The following is a 19,936-nucleotide window of genomic DNA, read 5'->3' as shown; positions in this document are numbered from 1 at the left end:
AGGGATACAGGGTCTTCGCCCGAGTAACCTCCAGGGAGAAGAGGAAATCCTAGGCTGGTCCATTCGGAAATGGGAAAAGCAGTTTCTTCATCCCCAGGAGCCCCTGACACTATACAATGAGGTCCCTGGCATGGAACATTTGCCTAAAGGAGATTGATGACCCAGAGATAATAATAATTATGGTGTTTGTTAAGCGCTTACTATGTGTCAGGCGCTGTTCTAAGCGCTGGGTTAGAGCCATGATAATCAGGTCCTACCTGTGGCTTGCAGTTCAAGTGGGAGAGAGAATAGGCATTGAGTTCCCAGTTGGCAGATGAGGGAACTGAGGCACAGAGAACTTAAAAGACTTGCTGTGAAGTTGGGAGAGTACGTTATAATAATAAACAAACACATTTCCTACCCACAATGAGTTTACAGTCTACAGGGGGAGACAGACATAAATGCATAAATTACAGCTATGTACTGAGTGCTGTGGGGCTGGAAGGGGAGCTAAATAAAGGGAGCACATTACTTGGAGCTTTCCTTGGACATTCTAACTGTTCATTTGGCACTGGATGTTTTGGGCTCTCCCATACTTATGTTTTGTGCAATAAGGCTTATGCACTAATCTTCATCCCATCTCCCGACCAGTAATCTGTAAACTCCTCAAGGACAGGGACCCGGGACCGATTCTTCCAAAGTAAATCCCCACCAACGCTGAGAATCAGAGCTCTTCAAGAAGTGATGAGAGTTCAGTCGATTCAGAACCGTAGACTGATAAAAGTGTCAAGGAGCCACAGGGTGACCTGTAGTGCTGGAGAGTATGCCAACCTTCACCTTTGACCCGAAATCTCTCATTCCTCCCAATACCCATACATCCCAAAGGTTGTTGCTTCTCTGGCCCCTTCTTTTACCCCAGTTCAGTAACTATTATCTCCTCCCAATAAATCATACTTATCGAGCGCTTACTTTGTGCAAGGCTCTGTACTAAGCACCTGGGAGAGTACATTATAACAGAGCTGGTAGACACATTCCCTGCCCAAAATGAGCATACAATCTAACTGGGGAGATGGACGTTAAAATAAATAAATGAACTACGGATATTTTCGTAAGTGCCATGGGACTGAGGGTGGGGTGACTAATGAGTGCAAATCCAAGTGCAAGGGTGAAGCAGAAGGGAGTGGGAGAGGAAACCACTCCTGAGAAAAGATTGTCAAGCGTATGCCACTGTCATCAAAAAGCATACACTAAGCATCCATGTGTTCACAGCTGTGAACTGGGCAGTGGTACAAATCAGACTAAAAGAGGGGAGCTGGCAATATCATAAGTATACCCAAACATAGTATGGACACGTTTAAGCAACTGCACCTATAAAATGGTAATGAACCAATGGTATCCTCCCGTTTCAGAGGGTTCCCCAACTTCGAGGTGGGGAGCTTTGAGGTTGAGCCCCAGTGATGCAGACAGAAAAACAAAATACTGGACCACTGGTGACATCTGAATGCCACAGGATTTTGGAAGCAGAAAGTAGTTATCATTGGGGTCTTCTTGCCAGCCAAGTCTTCTCTCTCCTCCTCCTTCTCTCTGTGGTTTTGAATGGGCAAAGCCTCTCTTTCTTGTCCTCTCCTAGTATTGGTTCATGTTTTGTCCTTTAAATTCAGAGAAGGCATCGCTATAATCATGGTTTCCAGGATGACAAACCTTTGTGTGACTCCTAGTCTTTTTCACACAACACATACATATCCATAGGTGTTTACTGCATGAAAACGAAGGGGCAACAAGGGGACGAAGCCATTAGCTTTTTGGGCGAGACAGACACCCATAGCTAGCACCCCACATACCCCGGAGCCAGAAAGGGACCAGGGGTGATGCTGTGATATCGTCTCTTCCTCCTGCTTGATTCCAGGAGGAAATCAACCCTTTCTAACATTGCTCTTCTCTCCTCAGTGGGTCCCAAACCATATGCTGTCTATCCACCTTGTCTTTCCCTGAGTTTGAGGCCAGAGGAAGGACTTGGGCATGGTATCGGCGATGAGAGAGACTGGACTACAGTACACTAAGTCGGTGTTCCATGAGCGTAGTGTGTGTGGCCTGGATTGCAGTAGGAAATTGGTGAGGTAGCATAGAAGGAGGGTGAACTGATTAAATTCCTTAAAAGCTGATGGTAGGAGTTTCTATTTGATGGGAGGTGGATGAGCCACCCGTAGAGGTTCTTGGGGAGGGGGGAGATGTGCACTGAAGAATTTTTTTGGAATGTGATCTGGAAAGCAGAGTGAAGTAAGGAATGAAATGGGGAGAGACAGGAGGCAGGGAGGTCAGTAGTAAAGGCGGAATAGGAGATGTGCTTGGATCAGGGTGGTAGCAGTTTGGATGGAAAGGAAAGGTTTTAGCGATACTGTGAAGGTAAAACCGACAAGAGTTCGTGACATTGAATATGTGGGTTGAATGAAAGAGATGAATTGACGGTAACTGTTATTACTGTCATTTTTGTTAAGTGCTTACTGTGTACCGAGTACTGTACTACGCATTGGGGAAGATGCAAGTCAATCAGGGTGATGCCTATGTTACAGGCAAAAATCACGGCTGCTGTTTACATGGCCGAGAATATCAAGGTTCAGAAAATGATTAGCTTCCTTCCATGTATACCAAATTCTCAGTGAAGTAAGATAGATAAGGATTGGACTTAGAGAAGCACAGATAATAAGAGATTTTGAGGATGGAATTCTTTTAAGACTAGAATTGTGTTTAGTCAGTGTAGTTTTTCAAATGTGCCTGGCAAATAGGAAACAAAAATTGAAAAAATCTGCAAAGTTAAAATCTGATCTGGTGCTAGCTCAGCTTCTCTGTTCATTCTGCCATTTTCTGCACTCCATTTCTTGTTAAGAAGCAAATTCTCCAAGGGAGAATCTAGCCCTATCATAATGACTTTAAAAGTGCTGTCTGAAGGCTAATTTGGAAGCAGCTATTCTGCTTTTCTAACTGAAACTAAATATCCTGCTATTCACAGTAAGTGGGGACTCATCAAAAACCAATGTCTCTAATGGAGGTTTAGGAATACTCTGAAATTTCCAGAGAAATATGGGCTTAATTACATGTCAGCTTGGCACTGTGGTGCGTTTTTCCCTTCATCCAAGTGTGGGTGGAGAGGAAAAGAAGGAAAGGCACAAGACAGAAAATAGGTCTCCTCACAACCCCTTTCCCCCAGTTTCTTATCTGATGTAATGAAGGGTTCCATGTGCCATGTGGCATAAAGAGTATTACTGTGTCATACTTGATATAGCACATCAGTTTAGGGATTTCAGTCTACCAACACACTGCCTAACTAAAATATGGATAGTGAATTCTTTTGAGAAGCAGCGTGGCTTAGTGGAATGATCACGGACTTGGGAGTCAGAGGTTGGGAATTCTAATCCCAGCTCTGCTGGGATTATTATGTGCTTGTAATATTGTAATATTAATATGTACTATGTTACTATGTGCCGGGCACTGTACTAAGTGCTGGGGTGGGTACAAGTTAATCTGGTTGGACACAGTCCCTGTCCCATATGGGGCTCACAATCTTAGTCCCCATTTTACAGATGAGGTAACTGAGGCATAGAGAAGTGAAGTGATTTACCCAAAGACACACAGCAGACAAGTGGGGGAGCTGGGATTAGAACCCAGGTCCTTCTGACTTCCAGGCCCATGCTCTACCCACTGAGCCACACTGCTTTGTGAGCGAGTTGCTGCTGCTACTGCTCCTGTATCAGGGAGGGGGATTGGAGGGAGGCACTGAAATCATGAGTTCATAGAATATCACCATAGTTCTACATCCTATTTGGAATTTTCCTAAAAGTGCTAGTTGTGTTCAAGCCCTTGGAATGGTGAACATTAACTGCATTTAAGATGTGGACAAACATTTTCACACATTTGATAAGTGGTAAAAACAGAGCCAGAGAGAGGCAAACACAGCTCATTAGATGAGGCAGGAAATATGCTTGGATGGGAACCCAAGATTCTTGGCTTAATAATTTATTATACCATCTGCTAACCCATAGCTTCTTTCTCCTTGTATCTTCTTGCTTTCTGCCCTCTTTCTTTTTGGTTTGTGATGTTTGCCTTTGAAAGATGCTGGACATATTTTAAGAGCAATGAGTTCTTAGGCAAATTGAGTATAAGGAAGGTGTCCAAGTCTGGTTCCCCTTCTCTCCCCTCCCTCACCATCCCACTTCACCTGCGTAGAGGAGGTGGACAGTGTAAGGTGGTTGAGAGGCATGGGTGGGAGGTAATGTGGTGAGAAGGGAGTAAGGCCTGGGTGTGGAGGGAGTGGGATAAAATGGTAAGGTGGGAGGAATGAGGCTGAGGAGAGAGAATTGAAATGAGAGTGAAGCAGAGGGGGATCGCTTTCTCTCTCATGGGATAAGGTTTTATTTTGATCTCTTTCGCTTTATCTCTGTTTCTATCTCTCTCTCCCACCTTTCTCTCCCTCCATCCTCCAGCGGGCACTGAAAACATCATAATAATAATAATAATGTTGGTATTTGTTAAGCGCTTACTATGTGCCGAGCACTGTTCTAAGCACTGGGGTAGACATAGGGGAATCAGGTTGTCCCACGTGGGGCTCACAGTCTTAATCCCCATTTTACAGATGAGGGAACTGAGGCACAGAGAAGTGAAGTGACTTGCCCACAGTCACACAGCCGACAAGTGGCAGAGCTGGGATTCAAACTCATGAGCCCTGACTCCAAAGCCCATGCTCTTTCCACTGAGCCACGCTGCTTCTCACATCAGGCAGGCATGGTGCAAGGGTCGGCAAGTAGGCAGAGGAGACATAGAGGGGAATAAAAATATGGACAGAGGCCACTGGGACTAAAGGAGGGGAGTAGAGAAAGAGAGCCAGAACAGGGTGGGCTGGGAGAAATCGGGAGGGGAAAAATACAGGAAGAAGCAGGATCAGGAGGGTGGGCAGAGAGGGCAGTGGAGGGGAGGATCATGGGAACAGACTAGGGGCTTTAGAGTAGGAGAGGATCTAACTTTAAATTTTCTATGAAAATCACAAGCTGCTTGGGGTAAGAGACAACTAGAGCCTTGGAAAATAAAATCTAATTGATTAATGGTAAAATGATCAAACATTATCCAGAATAAGAAATAAATGAGTAGCAAGTTCTAACTGCTTGCTTTTGGAAGGCTTATTTATTGGCCCGATGGCCTGTGGCTACTATTAACCAATCAATCTTTCAATCAGTGGTATTTATTGAGCATTTATTTTGTGCAAAGAACTGAACTAAGCACTTGGGAGGTTACAGTAGAGCTAAGAGACACGATCCCAGCTCTCAAGGAACTTACAGTCTAAAGGGAGAGACAGACATTAAATTACAGTATTATCTGTTGTGGGCACTAAAGAGTCCAAGTTCCATTTTGTCTCACATCACCTCACCTCATAAATCCCCAAAATGTTTGATCCTTGCAAATATGGCTGTACTTACACTCACATTCAGGCCTAGATGCCCAACTCACGCTGACCTTTTCTGTCCCATGGACAGGATGTCCGAACTATAGATTTTTCCCCCATGACATTTAAAGAGGAAGCCGAGCTAATCATCTAAGCCAAGGCTGCCCAATTTCCTCATGTGCTTGACACCTTTATTTAAAGAAGCATATTAATAAGGCAAGATTCTCTAATCGTCGAAAAATCACAAAAATAACAAGAGAAGCAAGTGACTATTACACTGCAGAAGTCTGACAGAACTAGCAGAGTACACTACTTTAAGCTTCCCTATTTTAACAAAAACCTTCAACCAAGACACATCTCTTCACAGGTCATTCATAAGTCATTTATCTAGCCAGAAGCCACCAGTTCTACAGGCCCTGATCGATCAGATTCCTGATCTAAGATTTGATAAATGCACTGCTTTCAAGAAGACATTCTCTCCCGTATCACAGAGCTATGTTGGATAAGTAATTGGGTGGGATGCTATTGTCACCCCAGTTTCAAAATGGAGAAACAGAGGCCCAGGCGAACAAAATGGTTTCTTTTTTGTAATTTTTCTCCCCCAAATTACACAAGCCAAGGCCAGGACCCTAAGAGTTTCAAAGTCCCTCCCTCCTAAGTACTCAAAAAGTGACCCCTAGACCATGAAATGTCTCCAAGAACCAAGGTTTCTTGTTCTGACGGTGAGTTGCATAACCAGTTCACTTGCCACAAATCTGAAGCCAGGTCTGGTTGAATTCCATAATTTCAAGGCGGAACTTGCCCATACAAAGCAGGGACTGACAAGTCCACTCTGGCAGTAGTCAAAGCACATCCCCTTGGCCAGCCCTACTCTCACAGAGCAACCATGTCAGTACCAGTCTTCCCATCATTCCAGGGTTTGATTGCTCCACAGTTGGCCTAGGGGTTCGGTTTAGGTTATTAATATCTGGGACATCGTTAGACCTGCCGTGGGTTTGGGTTCAACCCATCCTCAGTGGAGTCACAGAGGCAGGAATGAACTAGTAAGAATGAAGACCTCCTCCAGACCATATTGGCCCAAGCTAATCCAGACCCAAACAGTCTGCCTGTGAGATGTCTCACTTAGGGGGCTTAGATCAAAAGAAGGAGGGAAGCTTAGTGAAGAATAATTGTCAAAACTGCTACTTTACAACTTTATCAACTTGAAAAACTTAGGTAATTTCCACTAAGGACACTCTCCTCTGTGGTAGGGGAGGAGGTAAATGTTCTAAAACGATACTTCCTGGATGAAAATGCTTTGACTATATCATACGACTTTACTTTCAGATGAAGTTGTTCTGTCCAGGACAATGACCTCAGCTTCATCGTGCAGGCAGACACTGTCTTGAACAGTTCAGATGCTTTGTCCTGGAAGATCTTTGTTTTAACGGTATGAAACACAAAAATTTGCAGTCCCTGTGAAATTGAGTGAAAACTCTTGGTCAGCAGTTCAGTGAGAATAAATTCAAGCCATTACTTTTTTTCTCTCCCTCTCTTCTCCTTGTTCTCAGATCCCTGACTCCCAGCCAGCCCATCTCCAAGGAACTTGTAGAGTGTTGTGTACATAGTAGGCTCTCAATAAATGATATTGATGATGGTGATGGTACCTTAAATCATTGAACAAGCTCTACGTAGAGTCAAGAGTATTGCATTTCAAGCTGTCCTTTGAAAGAGCTAAATTGGAAGCCACTGGATGACCCAAAAGACTGACGAGATTTAAGTAGGGTGTACATAGGGGACCTGGAATTCCTCTGATTTCTTGGGGTTGCTGATTCAAGGTGGCCTGGACTGGTTTACTGCTTCATTTGCTCCTTTTCTGGACCCCACTCCCACTGGCGTCCAGACTTGCATAGTCCCAAACTGAACCATTAAAGTTTAGATCAACTGGGCCATCTCTCTTGTCTTCCCCCACCCAACTGGGAAGAAAATGGAGGTTAAATATCATGTTCATGGACAGATATCACCAGGTGAGCAGGGACCATGTCCCAGCTAGCCCAGAACAATTCCAAATTGCGGACCTTGGTGCTGTTTCACATTTCTCTCTACTCTATCTTCAGTGCATAAATCACTCTCTAGGAGAACATTTAGAGTGTAAGAAAGGCAATTAGGCTGAAGACTTCAGCCCCCAAAGAGACAGCATGGCCTAGTGGAAAGAGCATGCACCTGGAGACCTAGGTTCTAGTCTTAGGTCTTCTACAAGCCTGCTGTGTGACCTTGGGCAAGTTGCCTAACCTTCCTGGGCTTCAGTTTCCTCTTCTATAAAATGGGGTTAAGAGGGCTGTTTGGTCCACTGCTTACATGGTGAACCCCCCGTGGAATAGGGCTGAAGCTAATCTAATCCCCATAATTAATCTGAGTATTTAGCATAGTGCTTGGCAAAGAGTACAAGTTTAATGAATATGACTATTATTAATGTTATTATCCCTATAAGACTTGGTGCCCTTCAGTTTTCTGAGAGAACAAGAGAGGCTTTCTGGGAGGGGGTTTAGAGTCAAAGGGCTTGTTATAGATTGTTACATTATCCATGTGAGTGGATCGGGCTGTAAACTTGTTATGGGCATGGAACATGTCTGCTAATTCTGTTACACTGTCCTCTCCCAAGTGCTTAGTACAGTGCTCGGCACATAGTAAGCGTTCAATACCATTGATTGATTGTAGAAGGCACACAGATACAAGTCACCTTCTTTTGGGTAGGTGCATTGCTATTTACTGTACTGCCTGTTTTCTATTTTGCCTCTTACTATGACGACCTGCCAGAGTGCCAAAGAGTGCCAAAATGCCACCTGCCAGCCTGATTGAACTATTTTGTTCTTAAAAAGCATGGGAAGTAGTATGGCCTAATGGAAAGAGCCTGGGTTTGGGAGTCAGGGGACCTGAGTTCTAATTCTGACTTTTCTTGCCTGCTGTATGACCCTGGGTGGGTTACTTAACTTCTCCATGCCTCTCTTTCCTTATCTGTAAAAAGGGGATTCAATACCTGTTCTCCCTCTTATTTAGACTGCAAGCCCAATATAGGAAAGAGACTGTGTCTTACCTGATTATCTTGTGTCTACTTCAGTGCTCAGTATAGTGCTTAGCATGTAGAAAGCACTTAAATGCCACAGTTGCTATTATTATAATTGCTACTATTAACAATAATAACGATAGTAATAAGTTAGAATCCCTAGAATCCTTAGGGTTGGGCAGATCATTGAGACCAGCACTTACCTATTTTCCTGGGCTGACCAAGTGGAGGAATATCTTTTAACAGCCTGCCTGCTCCTTTAGAACTGGGAGGCCACTTGAATCAGGTGCCCAATATGGGGGAGGGGGGAACGTGAAAGCCCCCTTCTTTAGGATGAGGGCAAATGAAAATGAACAGTCCCTCCAACTTTGCCCTCTACCCTTCATTGTATTCATCTCCTACCCTGCCAAGAAGAACAGAGTCCAAGTGTAGGCCTCTGTTGCTTTCCCTTTCCCCTCATCAGCCAGTTATCAGAAAAGCAAAGTGCCTGATCCGGCTACCCCTTCTCTCCCACCACTTTCATCTGTCCCCAGCCTTGTGCAACTTCTCTTCTTCTAAGAGATGAGGCAAACAGAGTTCCACAGACCCGCAAGAGGATAGGACAGAGAGGTAGGAAAACATCATCTGAAGACTGGGTTAGATGCTCACCTTGGGTGGCTCCTAGGAATCAGCAGAGAAACAGCATGGCGTAGTGATTAGAGCATGGGCCTGGGAGTTGGAAGGTCATGGGTTGTAATCCCGGCTCCGCCACTTGTCTACTGTGTGACCTTTGGCAAGTCACTTCATTTCTCTATGCTTCAGTTATCTCATTTGTAAAATGGGAATCGAGACTGTGAGCCCCACGTTGGACAGGGACTGTGTCCAACCTGATTTGCTTGTATCCACCCCAGCGCTTAGTACAGTGCCTGGTACATAGTAAGCACTTAACAAATACCACAATTTATTAATCACAGAAGATGAGGGCTGGAAAGGTCCTTTTCATTCAATTGTATTTATTGAGTGCTTACTGTGTGCAGAGCACTGTACTAAGCACTTGGGGTGTAGAATATAATAATAAACAAACACATTCCCTTCCCAAATCAAGCTTAAGGTCCAGAGAATAATGGTATTTGTTAAGTTCTTACTGTGTGCCAGGCACTGTACTAAGCACTGGGGTGGATAAAAGCAATAGGGTTGGACACGGTCTGATGCTGTCCTGGGCATCGGGAATTAGTCATCTTTGAAGCCATTTTCCATTTTACCTGGGTGGTGTTGAAAATACAGAATGCATAGCTGAACACTGTCGTCATCCCGTCATTGGCTACCATCATCAAGTAACCTAAGATCCACGTAATTCCAAAAATCATAGCGACCGATAAAGTTCTAAGAGCCTTTTTCATAGCTGAAGCCTTGTAGGTTCTAGGTGAGGGGAAAAAAAGGTAATACTGCAGGTTTCATTTGACATTACCACCTTTATCCCTAGAATTGGATAGCCTTTATGCTGGACTTTATTTTTCTGTTGAACATTGAAGAGCTCATGTTCCTTATGAAAATCACAGGTAGAAATTGAGGTAAAAGAATCTAGAGGAGGGCCAAACATAAAGGCAATCTAGGAAAAGATGGTCTAACATCAATGGTAGAATGTTCAATCATTCAGTCAATGAATCATAGTTTTTGAGCACTTCCTGTGTGCAGAGCACTGTAGGACAGGGACTGCGTCCAACCCGATTTGCTTGTATCCACCCCAGTGCTTAGTACAGTGCTTGGCACATAGTAAGCACCTAACAAATACCACAATTATCATTATTATTATTCAGACCAGACTTGTTGAGAATCTCATCCGGCAGACTCTCACTTTTGTCTCTTACTTTGTCAGGTTGTGATTTTCCTTCCAGAGCACATTGACTGTGATGATGATAAAGATGACAGTGTTATTGATCAGGATGATGGTCACAGGGAGAAGGAATGACCACAGCATTGGACTCCTTATTCCAAGACGATTCTTTTCCCCAGGTGGCCCATCTTCTATACCTGCGAGCCAGCAGCTAAAGGAGAAGGGAAGCCCACATCAGCCCACTGAATCACATTCATTACTGTCATTGCTTTCCCGCATCACTAAGACCATCTAGTGTTCCTTAGACTCTAAATTTAGCTAAAGGATCATCATGCTCTTTTCAGCATTTCCCAAGGCTTGATTTCTTTCTACACTTCACTCATCTAAAAATGGAATTCTTAGTGGATTTCCTGGGTTTCATTTTCTTTTCCACTTTGCTGGAAGAGTGCCTCATCCTGATATCATCATCAACGGTATTTACTGAGAGTTTACTGGGTGCGGAGCACCATTATAAGCAGTTGGGGGAATACAATACAACAGAGTTGGTGGACATGTTCCCTGCCCAAGATGAGCTGAAAGTCCAGAGCAGAAGCCAGACATTAATATAAATAATTTAATTCTCTAAGTCACCGGTGTTCCTAAGAAACCTAACAGCTCACTATGTGGCTCAACCTGGCACCTGTGTGAGACCAAGGTGCCAAGAAATGCTACCCTCTGTTTTATACAGTTTTCAGAATAGTGATTCCTGGATAGAGATTCAATGGAAAGTGAATTAATATATTAACTTACAATTCCTCTTTCCGATAATACAAAGCTCCCCCTTTGTCACCACTATAGGCAATTCCAAGTGTAATGGCCACCACGATAGCAGGAACTCCTGTTCGATAAAGAGAGAATCATATTAGTACCTTGTTGAAAGGACTTGGGGGTAAAATTCCGGTGATCAGCACGTCTGGCAATCCTGACAATCCAGAAGCCCGCTTTAGTTTTTCCATCCTTTGTGTGGTTATCTGTTTTGTTTGACAGCATTTGAAACAATGGGGACAAGATAGGGCAGACACGGACTTTCCAGTAACCAAATCCCTAACAAGCTCAATTGTAGGTTCTAAACAAAATTCTTCAAATGGTAGAAGAAAAGGATCTTGAATTTTGTTACCACACAGAGCTGTGTAGGCTGAAAGTACCAGTGAGTTGCAGAGGGTCCTAATCAATTCAAGGACAAGGTCCTTAGTGGGCTACTAGGGGAAACTTTAAGGTGTAGAGAGAAAAAATTAGTAATCTTAGAGTAGTCCAATCCTAACTGTGGAACAGTTTTACAGTAGGGCTCCTCTCACTGTATCTCCAGCTTGCCTATTTCGCCACCAACCTCTCGCCCACGTCCTGCCTCTGGCCTGGAACACCCACTCTCCCTTCTCATATCCAACAGACACTCCCCTCCTTCAAAGCTTCATTGAAGGTACATCTCCTCCAGGAGGACCTCCCTGACTAAACCCTCTTTTTCTTTTCTTCCACTCCCTTCTGAGTCTGTGATTTGCTCCCTTTATTCATGCCCCCCCCCCCAGCCCCACAGCCCTTAGGTCCATATCTGTAATTTATTTATATTAATGTCCGTCTCCCCCTCTAGACTGTAAGCCCGTTATGGGAAGGGAATGTGTCTGTTATATTGTACTCTCCCAAGGGGTTAGTAGAGTGCTCTAAGGACAGTAAGTGCTCAGTAAATATGATTGACTGACTGACTGAAGGTAGCCATCAAACAGTTCCTCCACCTTGACATCTTTGTCAAAATATTGCACTAAGTGGACCAGCCGCCCGACCCAGGGCAGCCTCACTGCCCACCTGTCTGCTCATTTCACGCCCTGAAGCCTATCGGGAAAGTGACTGGCGGGGACGAGAGGAGAGGGAGTGGTGCTGGATAAACCAGTAACACTGAACAAACCACTGCATAACCATGGGGCAGGTCCTTGATCCTGACATCCCAGGACCAAGATACGTCCGTCAGTCCTAGTGGGAGATGCCATCGTAAAATTCAATCTCTGGCAAAATAAGTCCCTGAAAATCTCTTAAGGTTGAGGCATGGGTTAGGACAAGGGTTTTGGTTAGGATACGGAAGTAGATTTAGAAATAGGATAGAGTTGGGGTAGGGTTTGGGCTACAGTAAAGGCAGGGGTTAGAATTAGGGATAGGGAATTAATTTATAGGGAGTGACGGAGTTTGCTGTCACTTGGTATGTTGCTTATTTAATAGTTGGTGATTGGATGTTTCAATCCCTAAACCATTAGTCGACTGTGGTTAGTGGTCATTGAACGTAGTTCACCTTTATACTCTACTCAGATTTAGGCCTGGAAGTCAAAGAAAAGTCATTTACTGGTGTCCCAGTTTAGTTTCAAATTATTTTTCTGAGAATTAAGTTCCAATCGTTTCTTTTGAAACATTTCTTTAGGTGGAAGAAGAAGCAATGACTTTTCCATAATTTTAGGAAACAAATTTGAAGAGCTTGCCAAAGATTCATGTGGTTCAACAACCCATCAACACATAGAGAAGCAGCGTGGCTCAGTGGAAAGAGCACGGGCTTTGGAGTCAGAGGTCATGGGTTCAAATCCCAGCTCAGCCATTTGTCAGCTGTGTGACTTTGGGCAAGTCACTTAACTTCTCGGTGCCTCAGTTACCTCATCTGTAAAATGGGGATTAAGACTGTGAGCCCCACGTGGGACAACCTGATTCCCTTGTGTCTACCCCAGTGCTTAGAACAGTGCTTGGCACATAGTAAGCGCTTAACAAATACCAACATTATTATTATTTCAACACTCACTCATCTTACAGTTTGCTTTCACTTTCTTCCTTGCTCTTCTGTTGTTTTAGATTCCTAATGCCAACGGGCAACTTTGTAAAGAATGACAAGTCTTGTACAACAAAATAAATGCAATGATATTTGATATAAGTTTTGAAGTTCTGTGGAAAGTTTTCCAAACATCACAATAGCAACAGATGTATATAGGCCCTCGTGAAGTAATAGTAAAAATTGTAATTGTGGAAGTTGTTTAGTGCTTACTATGTGCCAGGTACTGTGCTAAGTGCTGGGATAGAAACAAGCAAATTAGGTTGGATGCAGTCCCTGTCCCAAATGAGGCTCACAGTCTTAATCCCCATTTTGCAGATGAGGTAACTGAGGTCCTGAGAAGTTAAGTGACTTGCCCAAGGTCACACAGCAGGCAGGTGGTGGAGCTGGGATTAGAACCCAGGTCCTCTGACTCCCAGGCCTGTGTTCTTTCCACTTAGCCTCACTGCTCCTCAAAAGTGTGCAAGTGTACATTGGTATTTTTGATGTTTATATCATTATTCAAAATAAAATTAAAGACTAGGAAGAGTCTAGGTAGGTCATCTAGACCCAGGTCCAAGAGGTATAATATAGCCATGGAAAATAAGAAGTCAGGATAGGCCTAGTGAAAATGAAGCCGGAAACCCGTTAGGACAATTAGAACTGTAGACAAAGCATAGGGCTGCAAATCAAAGGACCTGGGCTGTAACTCCAGCTCCTGCCACTTGCTTGCTTGGGCAAGTCACTTAACTTTTCTGTGCCTCAGTTTCCTTATCTGTTAAAAGGGGATTCAATACCTGTTCTCTTTCCTACTTACACAGTGAGCTTCATGAGGGGACAGGGACTGTGTCTGACCTGATTATCTTATCTCTAGCCCAGCACTTAGGATGGAACTTGGCTTGTAAGTGCTTAATGAATATCACAACTATCATTATTAATTACTGTGTGCTTTTTTCCTGGGGGTGAATTTTTCCTTTTAAAATCGGGTGCTTTTCAAATGTTACTATCCATTAGGGTACTGAAATCTAGAAATCTAAGCTCATGCCATTTTAAACATCTGAGTGTAAAGTTCTTTCCTTCCCTTAGGGGAAAAAACAAGCTGTTGAAACACAGTAATTGTAGTTTTCCATTAAAGAAGCAGCAGGGTGTGGTATATTGAGCATGGGCCTGGGAGTCAGAAGGTCATAGGTTCTAATCCTGGCTCTGCCACTCGTCTGCTCTGTGGCCTTGGGCAAGTCACTTCACTTCTCTGTGCCTCAGTTATCTCATCTGTAAAATGGGGTTTGAGACTGTGAGCCCTATGCGGGATGGGGTCTGTGTCTAATCTGATTTCCTTCTACCCACCCCAGCGCTTAGTACAGTGCCTGGCAAATTGTAAGTGCTTAATAAATACAGCAATTATTATTATTATTAAGGGTTCCTAAAGTAGCTGGATCTCTAGCATTTGTGGCTTTTTCTTGGGACAGTCTCTCAAAGTAGGTAATTGAGCAAAGCATACTTACCCCACGCAATAAGTGACAAGATTTGGGTGAAATGGGAGGGGAGAGGCTTTATGGTTCTAAGCAGAAGAAAATACAGTTGCACGGCATTGAGTCCAGTCCACATAAATGTCACCAGCAGAAAATAGTGCAATAAGGCAGCTACTACTGTGCAAACAGCGTTTTCGGGATCTTGTATGTCTTCGTTAATTGGTTCATTGGCTTTGTTCCTTTGAAATATCTTACTGCTTTCAGCCACATTTGCTAGGTCTTTGTTTGAGTTCTCGATTCCAAAGAGAAAGAGTAAGTTGAAAATCAGCATAGACATGCAGAGGCTTACAAACACCCAGGTTACAGAGGTCTTCCGTGTTTTCCTGTGAAGAGAGAACCACCGTGAGGAAAAAAAAACCACAAGGATCCCGCTGGTTGTATTCTCTCTTTAAAACCTCCCTTGTTTCTGAACTTTCAAATGTGCCCTTGGCCTAAATTTATTCTGGGTAAGGGGTTAATTGAATTTACTTCACTAATATTATAAATCTACTTCAGTAGTGTTAAAAATTGCCCTCTCAGGGTCACACCTGGAGAGTTTCCAGTACTCTACCAGTCTCGACTACAGGAGGGAGAGTCAAGCAGAGGCCTATCCATTCCATTCCTAGCTTGGGCAGTGGCTAGCAAGTGGAAGGCAATCTGCTACAAGTCAAAACTCACCTGTGCTGAGTAGCAGCGGCATGGGAGAGAGTCCAGGGAGGAGACTCAAGTTTACTGCGCGGAAGGAGGCAATAGTAAGCCCTTTTCATATTTTTACCGAGAAAACTCTATGGATCCACTACCACAGTGGTAGCATATGGAGGTGGGGCGTACTGGGAGAGAAGTGTCCATGGCATCGCTATGGGTCGGAGACGACTCGCGGCATAAGACAAGACAATATTATAAATTACTGATTTATACCAAAGTCTTTCTCTCCCTCTAGACTGCAAGCTCGTTATGGGCAGGGAATACGACCACTGATTCCGTTGTTTTGTCCTCTCCCAAGCGCTTAGCACAGTGCTCTGCACATAGTAAGCGCTCAATAAATACTACTGATTGATTGATCCTTAAAGAGAGAGCTAGAAGCCAGAGTCTCTTTATACATCACCAAGTCCTTCTGACTCCCAGGACCATGCTAAGCTCAATACAAAAGTGAAACACAAGATCCAGGCCCTTAGGGATTTATTGAAATGTAGCCATAAAGTTTTCTTTTTCTGTAAAGGCATAACAAAAAGAACTGCTTTACCCCAAGAGAATGTTCTTAATGACTGACTGAATAGAATCTTGTACCCATCCATTCTTAATTGATTTCAATAACTTGTGCTCAGTGCTGAGGTGTTTTCATCCCACTTTGAAAACCCTCCACTAGACTGTAAGCTCTATGTGGGCAGGGAATGTGTCTGTTTATTGTTATAATGTACTCTCCCAAGTGCTTAGTACAGTGCTCTGCACACAGTAAGTGCTCAATAAATACAATTCAATGAATGAATCAGAATTCAGAACAGATCAGAAGAGCACATTAGCTCATGAGAAATTGTGTTCGTTCTCCCCGTTCTTACCTGGTGACAATCTTAAATATAATTGTGAAGACCAGGGAGCAAATGGATAGTCCACTCCCAATATGAGACAATATATCCAGAGCTTTGGGGTAATGATAATTTTTCTTGAAATTCTAGAAAACAATAAATAAGTCTTAGCAGTTAAAAAAACACACAAATATCTTGGGGGTTTGGTAGCAGGGTGTTAATGTCTGGTACTCCCCTTCTGGAGATACTTAGACATAGCTTCTGGGTTGACTTTGGCTTCCAACTCTGCAGCTCCAGGCAGCATGTCACAGGCCACGCTTCCAAGTCACATCACCCCTTCTAGGGGTTCCCTAGATCCATGCAGCCTTCTGAGGGGAATACCATGTGGTTAACTCTGGCTGTTGTGGTGATTTGGGATTTGACCTAGGACAAGTCAGATGTCCTTTTTAGGCCTCAATTTAGGCTTTGGTAACAAGAAGATGGTGTTATTTGCTTGTTAATTAATGCTTTAGAGAAGGGGCTAACAACCTCTGGCTGGTGAGCCACCACATCTGCCTTTTGGAATCAAATGAGGCTCTTGAGCAGGGTCCACCCACAGTCAGCCCCTTGAAGGCAATGCCATTAACTCCATTCATTCATTCAATCATATTTCTTGAGTGCTTACCATAAGCAGCAGGGATGCCAAGGGGGGCCAACCAAGTCATGCAGGGAAGGAGACCATTCACCCCCTATAGGTGTCCAAGGCAAGAGCAGGCCCCATGGTGGAAACCCTGGGATAGGAGGCACATATAGTCTTTGTGCCAGGCTCCCCGAGCACGTATGACAGACCTCCTCACATAGTAGATTCAGGAGCGACTTAATGTAAGCGTCAGGGAAGGAGGGGGAGAAAACAGCCAGCTGTAAATCCATCTCTCTGTCTTCCCTTCCCCGCTCTCCATCTCCCCCTTCTCTCTCTCTGTCTCTTCTTTCACAGAGTAAGACACAGGCCTCCCTCTCCGAATCCCCCTGCCCCCTCCTCACCCCGCTGCTCCTTCTGGCACTAACTCTGGCAGAAAGTTACCTTCTGGATCAGCCCCAGGGCAAACCATCCCTCAGGCCAATCTCAGAGGGATGAATCAGAGGTGGATGGAAACACTGCCCTCCATGGGGGCGAGAGGAAGAGATGCCTTATTCTGGAGCTGAATGAGGAGGCAGCGGCAGAATGGGGGAGGAGGGGTGGCCCCAGCAGAGTGGGAACATGGGGACCTGGGTGAGTGTGAAAGGAGACAAGGATTTGTGTTTCCAGATGGTAGCTTCTAGGCCTTTCCATTAGAGCCCTTCATGAGGAGAATACACATACTTACTCTATCTCTCTTCTTTTTTCTCACCCTCTCTCCTTCCCATTAGAAAATAGTAAAATAAGTAATATTAACGCCTCATCCCACTATGTGCATTCAAATTTTGTGATTGGCTATTTGCTCACTAACTGCTCAAATGTATATATATATTTTTGTAAAGAGGCGGCTCTTCTGCATAAAATGGTTGCCGAACCCTGTCAGAGGTAGTTAGCTTGGGCTAATGACACACGATCAGATTTTTTCCCCAGTGTCATCACTGAGGTAGTATATTCCACTGGAGTCCAGGTGGCCTTCCCAACCACCTCTTTCAACCAGAGGGACTCCGTGCACATCTGCCGTTAATTTGTGCTAAGTCTTGCTGGGACACCCCCCACCCCCACCAAGATCCTATTCCAGAGCCCTAGCAACTTGTGGAAAGTTCCAGTAACTTTTAGTTCTGGGAGAAGAGCTGACTGGGGCCACTGGGGCCACTGTAAGCCAGAAACCAGCAAGAGAACCAGAGCTCAGAAGAGCGGAGGAGGGAGTGGAGATTTCACTCTCCAAACCCTCTTCTCCCTAACCCACTTTCTAGTCTTTGGAATTGGGAGGAGACAATGGAAGAGGTGCGAGTTGCCTGGTTTCCAGCACAGCCCTTCTCTTAGAGAAAGCATGATCATAACAAAAATAATAATAACAATAGTAGTAGTATTTGTTAATCACTTAATGTGTGCCAAGCCCTGCTCTAAGCGCTGCAGTAAGAAGCAAGATAATCAGGTCCCATGTGGGATTTATAGTCTCAAAAAGAGTGATAACCAACATTGAATTTTTCAGATAGTGAACTGAGGCACAGAGAAGATATGTAATTTGCCCTAGGTCACCCAGCAGACAGGTGGAGGAGCTGGGATTAGAACCCAGGCCATCTGATTCCCTGGCCCATGCTCTTTCCACTAGGCCACCCTGCTGTTCACAGTGACAACTCTGCTCTTAGAGAAAAGAGAATGACCAGTTGCATCTTTTGTACATCAGGACCCTTCTGCCAAGAGGAAAAAAACCCAATTTCCTGTTTGGTCTCTGCTGGATAAAGATTCCTGGAAAAAAAAAAAGAGGCAGGCAGGAGAGACTTGGGACTCAGTAGTGTATCGGCAAGAAAGAGAGTCATTTTAAAAAACCCCTACCATTAATATGGCAAAGTTAGTGGTGTGGTTGCAGTAGCACTGCAGGAATCCTTCGTGAACAGATCGCTTTTCACAGCCTCTTGTTTCCCACACGTTCGTTGTCAGGTTCCAAAAGACACAGGCATAGTTATTCAGCTGGAACATCCTTTTATTGAACTGTCAAATGCAAACCCAAAGACAAAAACGGGAATGAACTTAGGACTGTAAACTTGTTTCGGCCGGGAACGTCTACCAATTTTACTGCCTTATTCCTCTTCCGAGGACTTCTTACAGCGCTCTGCACAAAATAAGCCCTCACTAAATACCACTGATTGACTGATCGATCGAGAAGGTCCCTGACAGCTATGAGCTTGTCTCATGAGATAGGTCCTTTTCATCAGAAAAGCGTGTACTCAATATTGCGTACATGACGAAAGGTTTTGTTCTTCGATTTTAAATTTAAATCGCAATCCCTGCCTTGTCCCCATCAACTCAACTAATGAGCTGTTCTTCCTCACTCCCCACCTCCCTTCACTGCCCCTTCAGATAATGCTAATACAATATGCCCCCTCACCCCCACCTTGTTAATTCATTTAGCCCTCATTTTATGAGGAAGAGGAGGCTCAAGTGTTTACAACACAGGATTGAGTGTCCCAGATTAAAGCGCACCTGGAACAAAATGTGTAAAAAACAAATAACTTTCCTAAAAGGGAGGAATCTATGACACCACCTGCCCCCCTGAATATTTGAAGCGAGGCTGATCTGCTTGCCGGTGAAGAGAAGCGCATCCAGTAGACCAAGATCTTGTAGGGGCTGATGTGGGCATTGCTCTCCACCGGGTCCAAATTCCTCCTCTCTTGCTTGTCTCAAATATTCAAATATTCACTCAGTGTCGCTGCGGATACTCACTTGAGGTTTGATCACCATTTCGACGGTAGCATTTTTCCTCTGATCTGCGGCTGAGATGACTCTTTTGTTGTAATTTAACTCTTCTGGAAGATTATTGGCTTGGAAAAGTTTGTCATTTTCATACAAAACAAAACCAACTTTATGGCTTGTTTTTTCATGCTCTGGTGACAGAGATATTTAGATGGACATATTAGCCTGCAAGAGTAGCATCAGAATCCCCTCCAACTCCATATGTTTTATTGAAATTCTGGTAAAACAGAAGAGCCACTGCCAGATTTTTACTGCTTAACTCATTTGCCCAACATTTGAAACAGTCACAAAAATAGGTAGAGAATATCTAGACAGAGACAGCTTCCTCATGTAAATTAACAATCTCTGTTCACCCCTTTGTGTCCAGGAGAGAGTTAACTATGTACTAGGAAAGAGAGGAAGCAGCAGTGCCTGA

At 44.1% G+C, this 19,936-nt stretch overlaps 1 protein-coding gene and 1 non-coding gene across 2 annotated transcripts; one reads left to right on the top strand and one right to left on the bottom strand.

Moving 5' to 3' along the window:
- Positions 1 to 5,210: 5,210 nt before the first annotated feature.
- LOC100089602 (adhesion G-protein coupled receptor G7) lies at positions 5,211 to 19,885 on the bottom strand. The gene is made up of 8 exons (XM_029081653.2): positions 19,492 to 19,885; positions 18,604 to 18,759; positions 16,146 to 16,258; positions 14,584 to 14,933; positions 11,056 to 11,143; positions 10,301 to 10,477; positions 9,695 to 9,851; positions 5,211 to 6,865 (listed from the first exon to the last, which is right to left on the bottom strand). Exons 1-8 carry the CDS (start codon positions 19,507 to 19,509, stop codon positions 6,608 to 6,610), a joined length of 1,317 nt encoding a protein of 438 aa, XP_028937486.2. The 5' UTR covers positions 19,510 to 19,885; the 3' UTR covers positions 5,211 to 6,607.
- On the top strand, positions 15,120 to 15,257 carry LOC114818062. Its single transcript, XR_003765883.1, has one exon. It is a non-coding gene; the product is annotated as a small nucleolar RNA SNORA7 (small nucleolar RNA).
- Positions 19,886 to 19,936: the final 51 nt, after the last annotated feature.

Source organism: Ornithorhynchus anatinus, chromosome 17 (genome assembly GCF_004115215.2).
Source record: "Ornithorhynchus anatinus isolate Pmale09 chromosome 17, mOrnAna1.pri.v4, whole genome shotgun sequence".
In the NCBI taxonomy this organism is placed as follows: Eukaryota; Metazoa; Chordata; class Mammalia; order Monotremata; family Ornithorhynchidae; genus Ornithorhynchus; species Ornithorhynchus anatinus.
Note: the sequence above shows the minus strand (reverse complement) of the source record. Positions and strands in the feature narration are given on the sequence as shown.